A 21,762-nucleotide genomic window follows, 5' to 3' on the forward strand; every position below is an offset into this window, starting at 1 on the left:
AGAATTAGACCGCATTCGCGTGTTACAACAAAAAAACTACATATCTTAGCGCAACGAGTACAAGTGCGTAAACACACAACTATCAATATAACTCGCGTTACGGAATTTTCTAGCAATAAATTTCGATACAGAGAGATACAGGATTAAATTCCGCATCCAATAAAATTATTCCGGACTTAGAATTAGACCACGTTCGCGTGTTATAACAAAAAAACTACATATCATAGCGCAACGAGTACAAGTGCCTAAACACACAACTATCAATATAACTCGCGTTACGGAATTCTAGCAATACCCTGATACAGGGAGATGGGCAGGATTAAATTCCGCATCCAATAAAATTATTCCGACTTTAGAATTAGACCATCGTTCGCATGTTATAACAAAAAACTACATATCATAGCGCAACGAGTACAAGTCTCGCAAAACACAATAACTATCAATATAACTCCGCGTTACGGAATTTTCTAGCAATAAATTTCCTGATACAGGAGATACAGGATTAAATTCCGCATCCAATAAATTATTCCGACTTAGAATTGTAACGCCTGCATGTTATGCAACAAAAAACTACATATCATAGCGCAACGAGTACAAGTGCCTAAACACACAACTATCAATATAACTCGCGTTACGGAATTTTCTAGCAATAAATTTCGATACAGGGAGATACAGGATTAAATTCCGCATCCAATAAAATTATTCCGGACTTAGAATTAACGCACGTCTGCATGTTATGCAACAAAACTACATATCATAGCGCAACGAGTGGCTGTAAGTCTCTAAACATTACAACCATCAATATAACTCTCAAGTGTTACGGAATTTCTAGCAAATAAATTTCGACAGGAGATACAGGATTAAATTCCGCATCCAACAAAAATTATTCCGACTTAGAATTAGACCGCGTTCGCGTGTTATAACAAAAAAACTACATATCCTAGCGCAACGAGTACAAGTGCATAAACACACAACTATCAATATAACTCGCGTTACGGAATTTTATAGCAATAAATTTCGATATAGGGAGATACAGAATTAAATTCCGCATCTACTAAAATTATTCCGAACTGATTATAGGACCGCGTTCGCGTGTTATAATGGAAAAACTACAATTCCTAGCGCAACGAGTTCAAATGCGTATACACACAACTATGAATATAACTCGCGTAAAAAAATACCCTTTCCGGCACAAATTTTAAACATTGTGGGGATACAGAATAAAATTCCGCATCTACTGAAATTATTCGAACTGCTTATAAGACCACGTTCGCGCGTTATAATGGAAAACTTACAAATTCCTAGCGCAACGAGTACAAGTGCGCATACTCACAACTATCAATATAACTCGCGTTAAAAAATTTTCCGGCAATAAACTTTAATACAGGGAGATGCAGAATTAAATTCCGCATGTACTAGAATTATTCCGAACTGATTATAAGACCGTGTTCGCGTGTTATAATGGAAAAACTCCAATTCCTAGCGCAACGAGTTCAAATGCGTATACACAAAACTATGAATATAACTCGCGTAAAAAAATTTTCCGGCAATAAATTTTAATACAGGGGGATACAGAATTAAATTCCGCATCTACTGAAATTATTCCGAACTGATTATAAGACCGCGTTCGCGTGTTATAATGGAAAAACTACAATTCCTAGCGCAACGAGTAAGTGCGCATACCACAACTATCAATATAACTCGCGTTAAAAATTTCCGGGCAAATAAACTTTAATGACAGGAGACGCAGAATTAAATTCCGCATTTACTAAAATTATTCCGGAACTGATTATAAGACCGTGTTCGCGTGTTATAATGGAAAACTACAATTCCCAGCGCAACGAGTACGCGCGTATAATACCAACTATCAATATAACTCGCGTTACGGAATTTTCTAGCAATACATTTCGATACAGGGAGATACAGGATTAAATTCCGCATCTAATAAAATTATTCCGAACTGATTATAAGATCGCGTTCGCGTGTTATAATGGAAAAACTACAATTCCTAGCGCAACGAGTACGTGCGCATACTCAGTAACTATGAATATAACTCGCGCAAAAATTATCCGGCAATAAATTTCCAATACAGGAGATACAGAACTGAATCTGCATCTACCAGTGTAAAATTATTCCGAACTGGATTTGCAAGACAAAGCGTTCGCGTGTTATGTTAGAAAAACAACAATTTCTAGCGCAACGAGTTCAAATGCGTATACACAACCATCAATATAACTCATGTTATGGAATTCCTTTCTGGCAATAAATTTTCGATACAGGAGATACAGAATTAAATTCTGCATCTACTAAAATTATTCCGAACTGATTATAAGACCGCGTTTGCATGTTATAATGGAAAAACTACAATTCCTAGCGCAACGAGTACAAGTGCGTATACACACAACTATCATTATAACTCGCGTTATGGAATTTTCTAGCAATAAATTTCGATACAGGGAGATACAGGATTAAATTCCGCATCTACTAAAATTATTCCGAACTGATTATAAGACCGCGTTCGCGTGTTATAATGGAAAAACTACAATTCCTAGTTAACGAGTACAAGTAAGTGTATACACACAACTATGAATATAACTCGCGTAAAAAAATTTTCCGGCAATAAATTTTAATACAGGGGGATACAGAATTAAATTCCGCATCTACTGAAATTATTTCGAACTGATTATAAGACCGCGTTCGCGTGTTATAATGGAAAAACTACAATTCCTAGCGCAACGAGTTCAAATGCGTATACACACAACTATGAATATAACTCGCGTAAAAAAATTTTCCGGCAATAAATTTTAATACAGGGGGATACAGAATTAAATTCCGCATCTACTGAAATTATTCCGAACTGATTATAAGACCGCGTTCGCGTGTTATAATGGAAAAACTACAATTCCTAGCGCAACGAGTACAAGTGCGTACACACACAACTATCAATATAACTCGCGTAAAAAAAATTTTCTGGCACAATTTTAATACAGGGGGATACAGAATTAAATTCCGCATGTAAATTGAAATTATTCCGAACAGATTATAAGACCGCGTTTGCATGTTATGCAATGGAAAACTCATAATTCCTAGCGCAACGAGTATAAGTGCGTATACACACAACTATCAATATAACTCGCGTAAAAAAATTTTCCGGCAATAAATTTTAATACAGGGGGATACAGAATTAAATTCCGCATCTACTGAAATTATTTCGAACTGATTATAAGACCGCGTTCGCGTGTTATAATGGAAAAACTACAATTCCTAGCGCAACGAGTTCAAATGCGTATACACACAACTATGAATATAACTCGCGTAAAAAAATTTTCCGGCAATAAATTTTAATACAGGGGATACAGGAATTAAATTCCGTGACCCTGCTGAAATTAATGCGAACTCGCTTTATAAGAATTCACGTACGAGTACCGGAAAACTACACCCTAGCGCAACGAGTACAAGTGCATACTTACTAAATCCATCACTATAACCTGCGTTAAAAAAATTTCCGGCAATAAACTTTATCGACAGGAGATGCAGAATTAAATTCCGCATTTACTAAAATTATTCCGAACTGATTATAAGACCGTGTTCGCGTGTTATAATGGAAAAACTACAATTCCTAGCGCAACGAGTACAAGTGCGTATACACACAACTATCAATATAACTCGCGTTACGGAATTTTCTAGCAATACATTTCGATACAGGGAGATACAGGATTAAATTCCGCATCTAATAAAATTATTCCGAACTGGTTATAAGATCGCGTTCGCGTGTTATAATGGAAAAACTACAATTCCTAGCGCAACGAGTACAAGTGCGTATACTCACAACTATCAATATAACTCGCGTTAAAAAAATTTCCGGCAATAAATTTTAATACAGGGAGATGCAGAATTAAATTCCGCATCTACTGAAATTATTCCGAACTTGTTATAAGACCGCGTTTGCGTGTTATAGTGGAAAAACTACAATTCCTAGCGCAACGAGTACAAGTGCGTATACTCACAACTATCAATATAACTCGCGTTAAAAAAATTTTCCTCCAGCAATAAATTTCAATAATACAGGGAGATGCAGAATTAAATTCCGCATCTACTGAAATTATTCCGAACTTGTTATAAGACCGCGTTTGCGTGTTATAGTGGAAAAACTACAATTCCTAGCGCAACGAGTACAAGTGCGTATAGACACAACTATCAATATAACTCGCGTAAATTGACAAGAATCGTATAATTTTGAGGCATATTTTAAAAAAATAATAAAAGAAATATATTAAATATAAAAAAAACTATTGAAATCGCACGAACGGTTACCAAAATATAGCCAAATATCAATCGCGAGAGCCGAAATTTCACAAAATCATGAAATTGTATGAAACTGAAATCAAATTGTATCATAATTCAACATGGAATTTAAAAATAAAGTTAAAACTTATATTCACGCATAATAAAACGTGTAGTCTGCAGCAACACGCGAGATCTGCAAGATCTGAACACGATAAAAACTTGTTTTTGCACCGACATTGATAAACGCGTAGAGACAAAAACAATAACAATTTTATTGTGTGTACTGACTAAGATGTTGAAATCTTCTCGAATGCGTACATACAAAGAACAACAAATACCGAATACGAGATCGTTATATCGACGCATTTAATCATAAAAAATCAATAAAAATAATATTAATTGAATGCTAAACTTACCAGTGGAACGATGACAAACTGCACTGATGTCCCCTCGCAGTTTGCAGCAAACGTAAAGATAAAATGAATTTCTTATTCACAATTTCGATGGATGCCGTACTTAGGTTAAAAACAAACGAGACTTGCAATAGAAACGCGTCGCGACACACCTGCCCGATTAAGACGACTACAATGCGTTGGGTATTTATCGAGCATACACGTTTAACTTTGCAAAAGTGTCACTAGCGCCATGATGCGTTTAGGCGTAGAACTAAACCTCAAAATAGACTCGACATACAAAATTAGTCCCCTGGTATATACATAAGAATGAAATATTACTTTTTGATTATTTGATTACAGATTGTGTTCAATAAAACTATGGATTTTGAAGGAGGATACCGGCAAATGATTATATTGTAATCACAACTATTAAATTGTGCAATAATGACGAAATTTGCTAAGTTATATGATAAGAATTGCGCTATTTGAAAATTTTGAATGCGTTGGTGGGGAACCAGACCCGGATTAATAACGGCAACATCGCAATTGTTCTCGACGTCTATGCCACGATTGGCGGAAAGTAAAATAATGAGTCAGCTGTCTCTGTACTTTCAACCCCACGTACTCGAATCTGTCGCCCAACTTCGGCTTGTTTCCATGAATAGATTCTGATACAAAACGCCGTGACCGCGAGCTCTGCAGTAAGAACCACATCAGAGTTTTGTCAGCATTCCGCCAGCGTGTAAGTATACTACCGTTATTCTCCTATATAATCATGCAGAATACGCCTGTCATCCGAATAAACTTTTCATGTCATTCCGTTGAACTTCAGTTGCAGTTTATCTACTCTTCGGCGCAATAGTTAAAAAAAGTAAAGAAAATGAGCTTACAGTGGACTTTGATCGCCGGTTTCCTCTACATCGAAATTGTGGTGGTGTTGTTATTGGTTCTGCCAATTGCAAGTCCAAAAAGATGGAATAGTCTCTTCAAGTCCAGATTCCTGCAGGGCCTGCAAGCACAGGCAGGCATTTATTTTATGATTCTGCTGGCTGTGTTGGTGTTATTCTTGTTGGACGCAATTCGTGAGATGAGAAAATATTCGCACCATGGTGAGTTGTAGTCTATTTATAGCACATCAGCACAAGATTAAGTTTTTTTTAGAAGGTGATGGAGAACACAAACATTTGGATGCTGAAATGCAAGAGAATATGAGGCTTTTTAGAGCACAGAGGAACTTTTACATTTCTGGTTTTGCTTTGTTCCTGTCACTTGTAAGTAATTTGATATTTAGATTTTTGAAGGTCATTCAATAACAATAATTTTAAACAGGTGATTCGTCGTCTTGTCAGCTTGATTTCATCCCAGGCTGGACTTCTTGCCCAATCTGAGGCTGCTCTCAAACAAGCTGCTGGTGCGTCCAGCGCCGCTCGTGCATTTATGAAAGATGCAAATGAACCCAACAAAGAAGTAATAACAAACATATTAAAAGTGACTAGTTAGTAATCATAACCCATTTGATTATTACAGGTTGATAACTTGAAGAAACAAGTCAAGGAACTTGAAGCTGAGCTGATCTTGGAGGCCAAGGATAAAAAGGCCTTAAAATCACAGGCAGAAAATCTCACAAAGGAATATGACAGGTTGTGTGAGGAGCACAGCAAGTTACAAAAACAAGTAACAGTCTCAGGCAAAGGAGACAAGAAGGATGATTAGACTGAAACTTAAATATACTCCATTTTCAAATTTTCAAACATGATATTCAATAATAACTCTCTACAACTCACAAAATATACCGGCTTCTTTAACCCGCATCAAAATAATTTATTTCTTAGATGTGGCAAGTGTACTTTTCTAATGACTGGTGAATGGGATGTGATTGAGAGTATTTTCATGTAGTTTAGCGGATATCAAAATAAATATTGTTAATAATTTAGAGTCTTACCATTCATTGCCACCAGAAATTCACGGAGAAACTCTTTTCCAATGCGATGATATGATGCCACCATTTTGGTGGGATGTAAACCATTTCGCCAGCTTGCAGAATACACGTGTACAACGTGGCATTTTTGAACTCTGCGAATGACGACAGATCTGGATTCGTTGGGTCAACTTGCGATGTGTTGCTCAACATTGGCATATCATCATACACGTACAAATATTTCGTATCGCTAGGTGCAAACATGATTATCTGTTTCGCGCCGTACACTTGGCAAAGCAGATTATCTTTTGGATCGAAATGCAAACTAGAAACGGTGCCTTTTGGACCTATCCATGCGTTTATTTCAGGTTCAACATCGTCGATATCATTGTAATCATCGGACTCTTGTATTCGTTTCAAACAGCAGTAGTCTGGTACTTTTATATCTTCAATCAACGTTGGAATCTAAACGTACATTATGTTTTTGTATTTTGGTATTATTGAAATGAAAAGAGTTTAATGTCACCTGCGTTAGTAGATCATGTTGAGCTAAATATCCAATTTCTTTTCCGTCCTCTGCGTTGTAATAGTTCTTGATGAAATCACGAAAAGTCATCAATCTTTGTGAGAAATCATCTGACGAATACGAACTACCAATTTCTATAGGCACTGTGCGGTCACCACCAATATTCAACAAATAATTTATATCTAGCCACTTGGTCATTGCCGGCCATGTTGTCATACCCTCTAAAAGAAACATTTAAATAAAATCAGAAGAATTACCCTAGAAAATATTCACATACCACGAATTACCAACGGTTTTTCTGGTGTAAAATATTCTTTCCGAAACATTTCGATTGAAGGACACACAACGCCATCTATAGGGCGACCAGAAACAGGAACTTTGTGCTCAACTTTCTGTTTTTTATGCGGGAAACTTGATAGTTCTTCAGTTTGGTTAAATTTACTACTTGAAACCGAATTTTCACTCACATATTTTGTAAGTATTCTAGCACAATCAGTAAGTAATGTTAAATTACTCACAAGGGGCAATCCCAATAAGAAACCTTTATCAATTACTTGAAGAGCTGTTTTAACGACTTCAATATTTTTATCAATATTGAAGGAAGAGTTTAATTGTAAAACAATTAATGTTTTCATATAACTAGCGGATGTATATGCTTGTCTGTAGTATTCTGCTACTTCATCCCATTTGCCAATATTCAAATGATCGTGTAAATAGCACAAAATGTACTCAATTTGCCTCAAATTGCAATTTGTTACATCTTTTTTACCGCTTGTAATTGATTCACATTCTATCATTAATTCTTTAATATGTGGATGGATCTTTGCAAATGGCACTAGTAAATCTTCACCTTTATTTATAAGATTTAGTAAGTCTTGAATAACATGCATATTTTATAAGAAAATCACTGTTTTCATCAATCGCGCACAACTTTTTTTAAAGGTTATGTAACTTTGACGACCGGCAACAATCAACTTATCTCACGTGTAAAATGTCTCTATACCTGACCAAACTGGCTAACTTAAGAACAATCTTCTGTGGCAATAAAAACCTTAATTTATATCAATCACTATGCACTAAGAAGCAATTACCAGTGCGGAACTACTGCGAAGGTGCTTACAAAGTAAACACAAACGTAATCAAAGATGTGATACTCTTCAAATACGATAATGCAAGGTTCTTCAAAATGCTTAGCATATTCTCAGTATGCCAGTTTGGTTTCTGGGCATACCTATCACACTTTGCATTTAATCACCTCAGAGATGCACCAGTCACAATGGAAAAGAAAAGTGAGCTTCCTTGGTGGAGAAAGTTCAATTTAGGGGAGAATAAGTATCGAAACACTATAGCAATTGGTTCATTTCTAATAGGCAAGTATTTAACTTGAATTTATCAAGTAGCATTCTTTAAAGATTGATATCTTGTTTAGGATATGGTATTTTGGTCATTTCCTGGATGTATACCTTAAAATCAGTTAGGTATTTAATCTTGCGCAAGGGTGGAAACGAAATTACATTCGTGTGTTATACGCCATTTGGTCAGAACCGTATATTAAACGTCCCATTACGAGATGTTAGCTGCAAAGAAACCCGCCAAGGTGCTCCATCTCAACTCCCAATTAAAGTACGAAATCATTACCTGCATTACATTCTGGATATGCGTGGCGAATTCAAGAATACGGCTCTTTTCGATCACACCGCAGGATTGAAGCGATCATTTAAACAGTAGATCAATATCCTGGTAATAATAATATATTAAGTACACAGTACCCAAATATAAATAATGTAACAATATATATTTCATTAGGTATATCATTTTATGTTGTTTTATGTAATTCTTTTGCTAAGAGTTGTATCTGCGTCAAAGTGGTGATGTTATTTACTTATTTATGGCTTCTAATTGACTATGAATGTTTTGAAGAATCATTTTAGACGAGAAGGAATCGCATATTTAAAAAAGCGCATTCAAAACCGAATTTAAACCTCAAAAATTAGGAAATTAAAAAAATAATAGTAATAAAAAGTTAATCAGTCGTCGTTTTCGCATGAGGAAAAACAATAACTTTCGTTGATGCTGGTTGTGTTGTTGTTAAATCTAAAACAAATCAAAAAATAAAAACGTAACGAAGCTTAATTACATCCGCTTCAGACTTATCGCATTAAGTACACTAAGAAAAGAGATTTGAGGGGGGTGGACCATTCGTAATTACAAAGTAAAAATAATTAATTTACAAAATCAATGTAAATCTTTTACGTCTTGAGTTTCGGACACAGACGGTTAGAGACAATCATCACAGTTCGTTCTATCACAGATTCCGTCCATGCCATGTCCGAAACGCCCGCAAAGCGTTCTAATTGTTAAATGTACAAGAGTGACCGTCATGTCGGCGGCTGCTGGAAACAGTATGCAACTCGTCCTCCTCGTAATTTTTGTTGTCTGCTTGCAAAGACTAGAAAATATGATGAAGTGTTGCATGGATACGGGGTGGGGGGCCTAACTAATTGCTCTCGCCTGGAAGCTCATCTTCGTTGTCGAGTTTCGTCGTGCCAGCATTGCACACACGGCACTTGCAGCAGACGATGCACGGCGCCGCCAGCAACAACAGCGGCGACGCCACCAGCAGGAGAATGCCAAAACCAGCAAAGATACCAATCACCTGCGTCCGATGCCAGATCACCGACGCTCGTGAATGGCCGAGTTTATTCTTACAAGGCCCTTTGTCATAGTGTCGTAGTAGAAAGTCATCCTGCCAATAAAATTATATTAGTTTTGCAGGAAATCATCATGTATATACTTGCATACATCTAGACTGGCCAAGCAATACCAGCAAAACACATGCTTGCAACGTTTGCACATCATCTGCGCGCATCCCTCGTCCTTCTCGATTGGAACATTACACATGGGACAGCACTTGATGAGGTCTGAATCGAAAGGAATGCCCGTCTCCTCAGCACGGCCCTGTTTAGCCAGCTGTTTGTTGTACTCCTCACAGGTGAGATCCTGATGCCATTCCAGTTTGCAAGCGCTGCAAAAGTCGACGGCGCACTGGGGACAATGCACGCATTGCGGTTTGCGCTTCTTCGAAGGTGGACACACGCTACAAACTGTTTCACAGCCGGCGCGTGGACACCACATGCGATTCTTGTCGATTTCAACCTCTAAAAACACAATAAAATCATTTTATTTGTTTGTAAAATGATTAAAAGCCACAACTGACCTCGATTGAGACGATATTTGAGATGCTTCTCGAGCATTTCGTCGCCGACCAGTCTTTTGATTTCGTCCTGCACGAGAACGCCCTGTGCGGGACATTGCGCATCCGGGCAGGAAATGTCGTACGCCCCTTCGGCTATCTCGAACTCCACATACGACTTCATGCACTGCAAAAGAGAATAAATAATTAATTATTATCACCGGCCGCCATGTTTATTAATATAAATAAATGTTATAGGAATATTTCATTGGTGGTTGCACATAGAGACGGTAATAAGCAGCTGGTTGTGCGCAAGGCAATTCATTACTTGATCCGCCTTCAAGGTTCGCTGCGAAAACGGCACGATTATATAAAAGCCAATTATGCATGCGAGACGATTCGCAATTACCCATCGACATGAGTTTTCGCGATGACAACATGATCCACTCGGTTGGCAAACAACACAATGTGGAAACGCAACTCTGTACACGAAACGCGTTGTTGATTTTATTTTAATTTCTTCGAATTATATTGAAAGTACGCGACTGACGAAATTGTGCAGTTTCTATTTCGCATCGGAACGCAACGGGACTTGTGCAATGTGAAAGGAAAAACTATGGCGCGCCTACTGCGGTTGCAAGTTTCAAAAGTCCCGTTTCGATTTCTGATTATTGTACAAAATTGCCTCAAAATAACTAAATAGATTTACGTAGGTTTCTGCTTCATAATCAATTGCATTGATTCAAAGATCAAAGAGAAAGGAAAAACTGTGACGCATGATATTGCACTTAATATTCATAAAAATCAAGAATCAAGTAAACAATTTCATGGCTAATCGTGAGCGGAATCAAGGTGTAAACAAAACATTCACACCAAAGAAGACAATCATGACATGAATTCAACTTGCGGTTGAAAAAAACAAGAACCATCTCTTGACAATTGTCGTAATTTCTGACAATCAGACAGAATTATACGTAATATCTTCTAAAACATTTACCTTCCCACTTACGACTTGTCAATAGGCTCTCGTATTTATTCAACAATTTGTTACTTGCGTCATAATCTGGAGAGTCACCGAAGTTGTCTTCAATTTGAACAAATTACAACACATTATACATATTATGCGTGAGTAACTACTGCAGACATATTACGTGAACAACATAAACGGTTTCAAATCGATGTGTATACTATTTTTATAACCATCCGCAGCATCATCCTTGACCGCATCGGGACGATTCTTAATTAAATTACAAATCACACAGGCGGTGTGGAAGTTTAAGGTCGCCAGAACAAACGTTTTGCAACAATGTATCTGCTTTACATTCAAAATAATAATAATAAAATGCACGACTGTTACATCTTTATATCATGTTGATTTATGCGAATGTATTAATGTCAAGAGACGAGACAATGACAAACATTTAAATTTTAAATTCATACATAGGTTTAAAACTAATATAATCTGGGAATTTATGATCGCAAAAAACCGGTAAGCGCCATGTGAGTTAGACTTTACACTGTGCGCAACCAGAGTAGAACCGAAAACCCGAGGAAAGTGGAGGGGAGAAAACCTAGATAACTGCGACTGGACGGCTCGTGAACGACTGAGGACGGAGCACTGCGCGTCGCCCTTTTATACCTGCGGTAGTCCAGCGAAAAGTGGTGGGGGAAGGGAGAAGCTCCCTTATTGGGCGTTGCGCAATGCGCCACTTCCTCACGCGCGCCTGAGACACCCACTCCGCCCCCTCCACTTTCCTAGGGTCCATATCGAATTAAAGACGTGAGTTGGTCCATTAAAGTTGATATTATTGAGGAGAACCCGTTTAATGACAAATCAAATGAATATTCAATTAAATAGCTGGAAAAAACTGACCGCAAATAAAGCTAATCAATAAAATTGTAATTACAAGGTTGTATTACTCCAGCGTAATTATTTTTTATCTAATAAACGGCAACTGTCCCTCATCACTCGCTCGGCAGGAGCTGCCGCTAGCAGCTGCTAATCGAATTCCGCGTTTATTTTTAAGTTTTCAAGTACGCGCTCACAACTCGCGTCTAATTGCATTCGAATCCACTCGCCGTGCGCGCCGCAGCAAATGAAAGTAATTACGCACTTCTCCTTTGCCGAGAAGCGAAATGATTTCCTGCAAACGCGTGTCGAGACTAAACGCATTTTTCGTGAGCGTCCGGCGCCGTTTGATTTCATCTACGAATTCTCAACATTTAGAAAGTTGTGGAACCAAAATACAACCAACACAATTCGTTTCTCAAGTCTGCGAGGTAAATAAATCAATAATTTGAAAACATGAATGCCCAAAAATCAAGACGACAATACAGAAATTAAAAGCGTGACGTCATGTTTACTCAGCAAGTTCGCACATCGCCAGCGGTTGAGAAGTTGCAAACAAAATCGAAAGTCAACTTAACACACTTTATAAGCTCACACGACACTCGAATATAACAACAGAAGGTGTCGAGCATAATTAAAATGATTGCTTCGTAATAACCACTGATGAAACTTAATGTCCACAGGTCAGCCATACAAAGATGCCAAACTAGATTAAGTACTTTAAATTAATGAGGTCGTTATCGCTTGTTGAACAAATCAAATAAATTTGCATCAAGGCAAACACGAATAAGAAAATTTCAATTACAAGCGTTGATAAGTGCCTTTTCAACTGTTGTAATTAACATGATTGAGCATTGATTATTAAATAATTCAGAAATTAAATTTAAAAAAACTCAACTTAATGAGCTAAACTTGTCAACTACTACGTTTTTATTATTTCCAAGTTTTAAATTCCGCGCGAGTATGAAACAAAAAAACCACAACTGCGTCTCAATTTCGACTTTTTATTTCGTGGATAGACTCGGAATGAAGCCACATTATTCTTCACACGGGTTGTGTACTTACAAAAAAGGTGCGCACATACTTCTTGTGCCATTAAGCATGCACGAGACATACCGTGCGCAGCGTGCGCGAACGCAATAACAATAACGGTGATTAGCAAATCGGCGCGCAATTATCGCCCGCATTGTTTTCCACCGTGCAGCTTTCCACCGCGTGCGGTCTTCGTGCATGCGCAATTTCCCAACGAGCAGGCAATTATGCACGAAACGCACGTTTTTGCGGTCTTACGCGGGGTCCCGCCCCCCGGGGGCGCCGGAAAACGCTCAACACACATGAATACGTGCTAAAAATGCTTCCATGTCTGACCACCCACTTTACAACTTACATAACCAAACTTCATAAATTTTCTCAAGAGGAGAACGATTTCAAAATCACTCCGAGGGTTTTCTTAACTTTCCAGGCCTCCCACGCATAAAATAACTAAGGTAACTTAATGACGTCAACAATAAATTATGAGTATGTTTGTCCCTGACTCAATTCTGATACAATTCACTTACAATCAATAAAAAAACGTGCTTTCAAAGTAAATAAACAACACTATAATGATTAATGATTACTCACCTCGGAGCAGAAGGAGCAATTGCACTGCTGCAGTCGAATGGCATGTTTGAAAGGCACCTCAACTAAGCACAGCTTACACAATATCGTCCGCGTCTCGTCATCCTCCTTGGTCACTTGTACAAACCCACCACCAGCGGCATCCAAGGAATATCGAGATGTCGACGCCAGAGACAACAAACTGGAGCAGCGTGAGCATATTCGTGAATGCGACCCTTCCAGCGTCGACTCCCGCAACCGATTAACAGGTCTGATGGGTTCCAGATCACTGCTGGACGAAGAGGTCCTCAGGACCCCGGTGAGCGCCAGCACGGTCTCACACTTACGCAGACTAGCTAGACTAGCCGCCGATCGCACGAGATTACTACTACTTCCATTCCGGCGTACCAGTGGTACTGAGGAGGGTTCCGCCGAGCCGGAATTCCGACGGCGGGTGACCAATGACTTGAGGCCGGGCATCGCGAGAAAATTGCGGCGCTGTTGTGGCTGTGGTGGCGGTTGATGGACGGGCACGGCGGTGGCCGCATGGATCGCCGGCAGCCCGTCGTCCTGTTGTTGCTGGTGGTGGCTCAGCGTGCCGTAGCCCACCGACCAGGAGCATATGGCGCGCCGGCGTTCCCGCTTCGCCGGCTGGTCTGCGAAGGCCGCGCTCAGGCACTGCTGCTTACGACGCGCGCCTCGCAGGGGTAGCGCGCTGTTGTTATTGTCCCCGCACAGCGGGCCTATCGGTAACGTCATCTTTCAGCGACCGAGAAGCATGCGATTCACATCCCTGCAGATCCTAGAATAATTACAATTAAACAACCTCTTACCCATCATCCGCGGATCAAATTTATACCATTTTATGCGTAGGACATTTAACAGAAATGAAAAAATGAGAAGCCCAGAATAGAAATAAATGATTGACGGAGACAGGGATAATTAATTGACGTTTATGTCAATAATATATTTACCATTTTGTAATGTTAGTGTTGTCAGTCTGTGGTGTATCCAGAGACCTGGCGGGTCCTGAAAAAAAGAGAAATAAATTTATTTTTATTGCAAGTGCAAGTTGTTGGTATCTATTCGCGGTAAGTGGAAGTTCGGTGCGAATTGTAGGAGCGTTGAACTTAGTTCTCAACCAGCGCGCGCAGAAGTTTCTCTTTTTTCTGTGAAAATTTAATATCGCACACACATACACGCAAGATATTCCAGTGTTCAATATTCATATCCAAGAGGCCAAAACCAGTTATGCATTTTACATTTTACATTTCTCATTTCTATTTCTACTTCGCCATTAGCAATCCTAACGGCACTTGTCGCACGCGAACGCGCATCGAAATGTAAGAAAGTAAAACGCAATAAAACTATAATAAAAACACAAACAAAACTATTTAAAAAATATTTTACATTAACTTAAATTTGTTTATTTTTATTATTAATTCAATATAAACTAAGATAAACTGATCTTAGGAGATCAGGTATTTTATTATGTTTTAAAAAAGTGACGTTACATAAAAGAACAAAAAATCTTTTAAATGATTTTGTATTAACTGCTTGTGCACCCCTTCAAATTTGAATAAAAATCATGCTTAACTTAGGAAAGTAATCGTAATCAAAGTATGTTCTCGTATATGTGAGGAAAGAGTTCGAGCGCGAATCACGTCCGCGAAGAAAGTTACAGCATGGTAAAAAGGAAACCACTGTCATGGCGGCACAACAACAACAGAAGAAAAAAAAAATAGAAAACATTTCAACTACCGCGGCTTTTTGCCGAGTCAAACACAAGACACACCAGGCACCAGGCCCGCAAGTTCAAGGTTGTTTTCACTTTGCTCGCGCCGTCGTCTTGCAACATTATCCATTGCCCAACATAAACTTTTTTCATCACAAGCATAAAGAGAGAAGAAACCATTGTGATCACTAATGCCCAAGGTATAATTATGATGAATTCAATTAGTCGAGACAAATTAAGAGGTCAATCACCGCACGCAATTAAAATTTCGTGTCTAATTAAAATGATTCGCGCTAGGGTTATCACTTATCGCCCTACTCAGCCTATTAATAATAGTATGGCATGTTCAAATTTAATTGTTGTATTAATCGGTCACTCACCAGATAAACCCGAGACGCATCGATGCCATTATATAAGATTAAAATTTCCTTCGCATCAATTGCATTTTATTGTTGTCTGTGGATTTAAATTTTAAAGCTTTATTACCGCTCAAACATTTAATTATCTAATTGTTAAACTTGAACGATACCTGGCCAATTCAAGAGTTAAATTCAATTTCGATTGTAAACTTGTGACGTACAACTTGACACTTACGTAGACACAAATTAACATCTGCGCTAAATTATTGAGTAATACAGCGTGCAGGTTAAAGAGAGTCGTTTAGTTTGTTTAATCGCGATAAGTCGCACCGCCTGACGTGGATTTGAATGTTTTAATGTTGTGATAAGAGAACGACGTGTCGTCATTTCAGCGAAAACGCCTCGATTTAGTCACATTTCAGACAATGAAGACAATAACAACACAATTACCACTACTGATAAGCATCATACGCGCGTTATTCGGTATTGAAATGCTTGAAACGTGCGCAAACGCTCAAATTCCCAGCGACGAGTTTTCATGACGTGTGACGCGTTTTCTGCAATAAATATTTTGACAGTACACCGCGCAATATGAATAAATAATTCGTCAATAAATTTGACTCGTAGGTGGTAAACAAGATAATAAAAACCTGGGTTGGGAAATCGTGCAATTTAAACATAATTATTATTAATAGCATAATCAATTATCATTTTTAAGAGCTATTTATATCTTATCTCTTTAAAAAATAAGATATAAATTATGTTACATATTTTGGATTTTCCACTTTTACATTTTTAGTAATTCTGCGCGCCCTAAATGATAAAATACAGGTTTTCCTTTAAAAACTTCATTTTCCCACGCATATCAATACGATAACATATCACGTAGTCAACTTTGCGAGACAAATTAACGCTGCTATCAACGTAAATAATGTAAAAGTGAATAAAATTAACTAAATGTATTTAATTTTATACATTATGTTTAAAATTAATTTCCTCGTCATAGTTCCTCTGTGTAACGACGGAAAATACAAATTGCATTGCAAATTTCTATAATATAAGAACGATTTTTCAGTAAATTTATATTTCGGATTTTCCATTTTAAAATTTTTCTAGTTAATTTAGTGTTTCTGCACGTTTCCTATAATAATATACGGGTTTTTCTTTAACAATTCATTTTCCCACGCATACCATTACGATAACATATCACCCAGTCAACTTTGTGAGACAAATTAACGTTCATATCAACGTAAAATAAAAATGAATGCATTCAAGCAAATTATACCTGTAAAATGTATTGAATTTAATACACTCTGTTTAAAATAGCTATTTATCTAGTATTCTAATACACATTCTAAAAAATAAACCAGTTTCTATGTTTTTTATTATTTCCTGCGAAGTGACTCGACACAAAAGTAACGTTTTTTTTTTCCTTTCTTGGCGCATATATTTAAACAATAGTTTTATATACGAACGTATCGTGTGGGAATACGATCTTATTTCCTCTATTCATAAAAATTCGCATTGTTTCCACAACCCGTTGTACACATACCACAGGAATAAACAAAAACTAACTGGAAATGTGTAGATCTGTGCCTGCTGCTTGCCGATGGCCGCTGGTTGGCTCATTTTGCGCGGCGGCAGCGCGTAATAAACAAACTCGTTTGTCAAGTTTGCATGCATCTTGAACTTGAAGTGTTCCCATTCGGAATACATATTCATAATAACAATATTTGCACCGTTTCGACACTAATTAATTTGGTTCGTTCACACGAACGTGTGTCCCGCGAGACAAAAAACTGTTTGTTTGGCTGGAGCAGGAAGAAACCACGCATGTCATGCAGGAGTGAGTGATGGTGTTTTGGTGTAAACATTTTAAGGACGAGTGGCCTTGCCGATATATACAAGTTGTTAAATATTTCGATAATGCGCGATTCGTTCAATGTCGCGCGCTATTAATTAGTTTACTCTATCGTTTCGACTATTGACTAACTGATAATGGCGTTTGTAGGTTTTGTGTAATTTATAATTTACGCGAGTGCATAAATTATTAATATTTACTTATCGATATGTACATGTTGGTGCTGCGCGAAAATCGCAAAACGCTCGCTAATTATGTGAATGTGTTCGAAGGTGTGCAAAAAATTATATTCATGTTATTCACGAGTGGCAACAATAAACAATGAGTCATGTATATTCTAAAATTGGCTTAAGCATGCAACCGCACATCCTTCAGACTATTTTTGCGCTATTAATTGAAAGCAGGAATAGTTAGATTTCGTCAATTTTGGGTCAATACATCCTGCGGGATTTGTGGTCAAAAAATTGTCCAAAAACGTCACTTTTACGTAAATAGTTGGCGTGAGTAATAGTGAAAATTCACAATATATTAAACAAAACGTGTTGGTATGTTTGTGATGCTGCTATGCAAAAACAACTCAACAAATTTTGATAAATTTTAGTTTGGAAATAATTTGGACCCAGGAGAATAACATAGGCCACTTTTTGCCGCAAAAATTCAACTTGAAGGGTGTGCAAAACAATTTACATGTTCGGGCAACAAAAAAATTAATTTCCAATAAATTATCAACGCGAGCGAAGTTAAAAAGAAAAAAATAATACAATGTAAATTTCAAAAAACACCAAAAAAAGTGCGCAAAATATAATGTTTCATTATTTGCGCACACAAAAAGGCAAAGTCCTCAAATAAACACGGCGTTTAGATAACAAGTTAAAATTAAACATAAAAAACTAAATTAAACCCAAAAATAAATATTAAAAGTTCAAAAGCTACAATATACTAAACCAAAACAGGTCTTTCCGGCAATTTATCAAAAACTAAGTTAACCTAGGCTAATATTATATTCCTTCACGAATAAAAATGTACAAATTTTTAACCAGCAATCGCATAATAGCCTTCACGATACATTTCATGGCTAAACAAGATAGTAACAGGGAAATCAAGTTCCGCTTCATATATGTCAAAATCAAACCAATAATCAAAAACCTTCAAATTTATTAACCAACACAATTAGAAATAAAATACCACGTGTGCGGCACGTGACACCTTCAATTGTGCACCCATCCGTCTCCCCATAAATATTTAGACATTTCATGCGAAATTATTTATACATTCATCAATTCACCAGCGTGCATGTGTGTGTGTATATAGCGTGTGCAGCGGCGATAAGACGGTAAACAACCGAAAAGCGGAACGCAGTGTGCATTTCGGGCACCCGTTTAACTTTTAAACTTTAAACGCGCACGTAATGACATGTACGCACGGTTAATGACGACCCGTCCCGCGAGTCGTAAAAACGTAAACATTAATTACACCCAGAGCTAGACATTGTATGCGTGTTTCTACCTACACTGTATCGAAAATGTCCCCGCACACACCAGCTGGGAATCCGCTCATGCAGGTGCCACGTGTGGAATGGATTCACTTCGCACTAGAAAACTATCCAACATAGACACTAGCCGTCGTTCTCGGTCAGCAACAGTCGCTAGACAGCTACCAGTTTGGTAACCGACTAAAACACGCCATTTTAACGCCACTGCCACTGTATTCTTCTCGACAACACTCTTTTGCTGGACACCGTACACACCAAAGTAAACAGCAATCAGCACTGTGAACAAGTTGTCCGCTCTCGTCGGGGAATCCGTGTCAAAGAAGCTGGCGGCGCTGTGTGTTTATGTTGCGCTCGCGATTATAAATAACTAAACGCGCGCGCGCGCACACACAAAGTAAACTAAACGTATGAACAGCGAAGTGAAGCAAAAGTACACTCTACACGGCTGACGAAACTATGAGTCGGGAGTGCCCGGTCGAATGATAACCGTGCCGTTGACGCGGCCGCTACTGCGGAACCCATCCTGCAAACACCGCGACACCGCGAACCGCGACGAGCGCAGTGGGAGGCGCAAGACGCGCGGTTGCCGCTGGAAGGTTTAGGGGGTAAAATATAAAACAACTCATTGAAAAAGATATCATTTTAAAGAACTTTCTACCGCTGGGGGCGGAATTGACTGTATCATTTCATTTACTCATCATATACGCGCGCTTTCACCAAATATTTCCGCGGAATTATCTATATTTAAGCAAAAGATTAATAGGAATGTTGATATCGAGTTCGTTTATTGATTAGGAAGTAAATTATTTCAATTATGGGCAAATGTACTTCATCACCGTGTCAACTTTGACCTTATTTTTCGGTCGATGCGAGCGAATGTTTCAAATTACCAACTTTTACACGCGGTTTTTACCCTTTAAATGATTTTTTTGCAATATGCAAAAAGCCTATGTTATTCTCCTAGGTCCCAAATATCTCCTAACCAAAATTAATTAAAATTGGTTAAGTGGTTTATGCCTAACAGCGTCATAAACAAACAAAATATGATGTAAATATAATAATTTACCCCTTTCTTTATCACCATCATGTTTTTTCTTTGCTTGCTGGTTAGACTTTCGATTTTGACAATTCCGCGCATGCTATGAGAAAACCACGGGCGAAAATTAATAATAGCACCCAAGGCCGTGCCGCAAACCGCGGAATCCGTTTTCCTCGCCTGCAATTACAATCGACACTAATTTCAATGCACAGAAAGATTACCAGCACGTGTTTGCCATCTGCAACCAAAGACAAAAGAAACACACACGGTAATAAATTGCAGATGTACGCTTATTGCTCGCCGGAGGGACAATAAAAGAAAAGAAATTGTGACGGTGGCGGCGAGGACAAGGTCGGCGTATCGTCAAATCGATTACTTCGCATAACGTCCATACATTATAGACGAAAACAATCAGGCTCACGTTTACGTAACTCTTAACTCCAAATCGCAATCAAGCCCAGCATGAAACGACATAATGAATATCATTAACCGCTGCTTCAGTGCGACATTTAAAAATTAACGCCACGCCGAAAATACAAATCGAAAGAACTTGACCCGAATGAGAGAATAACAATGACTTGCGGAGCGGAGTGATAAATATACAATGCAATAACGAGACAACTTACGAAATGCTCATTCCGTTGTAATCCTGCCATCATTGATACGCTGCACAATCAAATGTTAAATGTTAAATAATCCTTGAAATACTCAAATCTTTGATACGATTTTTTTCTTGCTAGTTTACAGCTTGCACTTGCATTGTGTTGTGACGCCTCTGCGACTGCGGGTACAAACGCTGGAGGGGCGGCTCTACCCTAAACAGCAGTGAAGCTACCGCCGCCGCCGCCGCCAATTGATCGATATTCACATGCGCAATCACAACACAATCGACGTTGCGGATAAATATTAGCGCTAGTGTCGATTTTAACATTTCAAATGTATTTATCATTAAATTTATGAATAAAATAATATTTTACCTCTTAATGATCACCAAAACCCTTTGAAATAGCTCTGGCTTCCACTCCACTTAAAGGTTTAAGACCAAAACCAACAATTCCAGGTTGATGTTCCAACTCTCGAAGATCAGAAACTTTTCTTCTTATTTCTTCATGTAACTCATCAATTTCTTCAGTTGATGTTTTAATATCTGTCAAAAATAATTAATAATTAAATGATATTAAGCTATACAATGAAAATTCGCACCTTCTTTTAAAACATCAATAGCAACATCTTTGGGAAATCTTAAATAACAAGATCCACACTTGAGAAATGCATGATTTTCATCACTCTTTTGCAATGCTCTGTACGCCTCATTGAATTTATTCCTGCCGTTGGATAATTCAATTTTCAGGTGCTTTTTCGCGAGCACCTCCTGCGCGACTGTTTCCACTTGTCGTAGGTATGTTAATGTTTTATTAACTTGCGGATCATTCATACTGTTTGTCTTGTAACAATAAACGCGCCACGGTTGCGAAATGTAATGTTTCTTAAAAGTTGAGAGGTTATCTT

At 38.1% G+C, this 21,762-nt stretch overlaps 5 protein-coding genes across 9 annotated transcripts; 2 read left to right on the forward strand and 3 right to left on the reverse strand.

The window, feature by feature from the left end:
* Positions 1-5,251: 5,251 nt before the first annotated feature.
* On the forward strand, positions 5,252-6,613 carry LOC135794312 (B-cell receptor-associated protein 31). Of its 2 annotated transcripts, none has more exons than XM_065305543.1 (5): positions 5,252-5,424; positions 5,515-5,791; positions 5,847-5,953; positions 6,012-6,149; positions 6,210-6,613. In XM_065305543.1, exons 2-5 carry the CDS (start codon positions 5,563-5,565, stop codon positions 6,393-6,395), a joined length of 660 nt encoding a protein of 219 aa, XP_065161615.1. In that variant the 5' UTR covers positions 5,252-5,424; positions 5,515-5,562; the 3' UTR covers positions 6,396-6,613. The 2 variants fall into 2 exon arrangements, with proteins under 2 accessions (XP_065161615.1, XP_065161614.1); XM_065305542.1 differs by having other exon boundaries at positions 5,255-5,424; positions 5,844-5,953.
* Positions 6,418-8,073, reverse strand: JMJD5 (Jumonji domain containing 5). Its single transcript, XM_065305537.1, has 3 exons — positions 7,404-8,073; positions 7,127-7,347; positions 6,418-7,065 (listed from the first exon to the last, which is right to left on the reverse strand). The coding sequence occupies exons 1-3, from the start codon at positions 8,014-8,016 to the stop codon at positions 6,628-6,630; spliced, it is 1,272 nt and encodes a 423-aa protein (XP_065161609.1). The 5' UTR covers positions 8,017-8,073; the 3' UTR covers positions 6,418-6,627.
* A 44-nt stretch (positions 8,074-8,117) lies between these two features.
* On the forward strand, positions 8,118-8,935 carry LOC135794311 (transmembrane protein 223). The gene is made up of 2 exons (XM_065305540.1): positions 8,118-8,496; positions 8,556-8,935. Exons 1-2 carry the CDS (start codon positions 8,118-8,120, stop codon positions 8,852-8,854), a joined length of 678 nt encoding a protein of 225 aa, XP_065161612.1. The 3' UTR covers positions 8,855-8,935.
* On the reverse strand, positions 8,862-21,316 carry LOC135794307 (probable E3 ubiquitin-protein ligase RNF144A-A). Of its 4 annotated transcripts, none has more exons than XM_065305534.1 (6): positions 21,231-21,316; positions 14,742-14,796; positions 13,792-14,569; positions 10,344-10,506; positions 9,929-10,284; positions 8,862-9,872 (listed from the first exon to the last, which is right to left on the reverse strand). In XM_065305534.1, exons 3-6 carry the CDS (start codon positions 14,524-14,526, stop codon positions 9,624-9,626), a joined length of 1,503 nt encoding a protein of 500 aa, XP_065161606.1. In that variant the 5' UTR covers positions 14,527-14,569; positions 14,742-14,796; positions 21,231-21,316; the 3' UTR covers positions 8,862-9,623. The 4 variants fall into 4 exon arrangements, with proteins under 4 accessions (XP_065161606.1, XP_065161607.1, XP_065161605.1 ...); XM_065305535.1 differs by lacking the exon at positions 21,231-21,316 and adding an exon at positions 20,880-21,019; XM_065305533.1 differs by lacking the exon at positions 21,231-21,316 and adding an exon at positions 19,233-19,698.
* On the reverse strand, positions 21,234-21,688 carry Pdrg1 (Pdrg1 prefoldin-like subunit). Its single transcript, XM_065306181.1, has 2 exons — positions 21,457-21,688; positions 21,234-21,400 (listed from the first exon to the last, which is right to left on the reverse strand). Exons 1-2 carry the CDS (start codon positions 21,686-21,688, stop codon positions 21,234-21,236), a joined length of 399 nt encoding a protein of 132 aa, XP_065162253.1.
* Positions 21,689-21,762: the final 74 nt, after the last annotated feature.

This window comes from Atheta coriaria, unplaced genomic scaffold (assembly GCF_025399875.1).
Source record: "Atheta coriaria isolate IRGN ID8LTWV9N9 unplaced genomic scaffold, Caltech_Dcor_3.1 hic_scaffold_6_pilon, whole genome shotgun sequence".
Taxonomy (NCBI): Eukaryota; Metazoa; Arthropoda; class Insecta; order Coleoptera; family Staphylinidae; genus Dalotia; species Dalotia coriaria.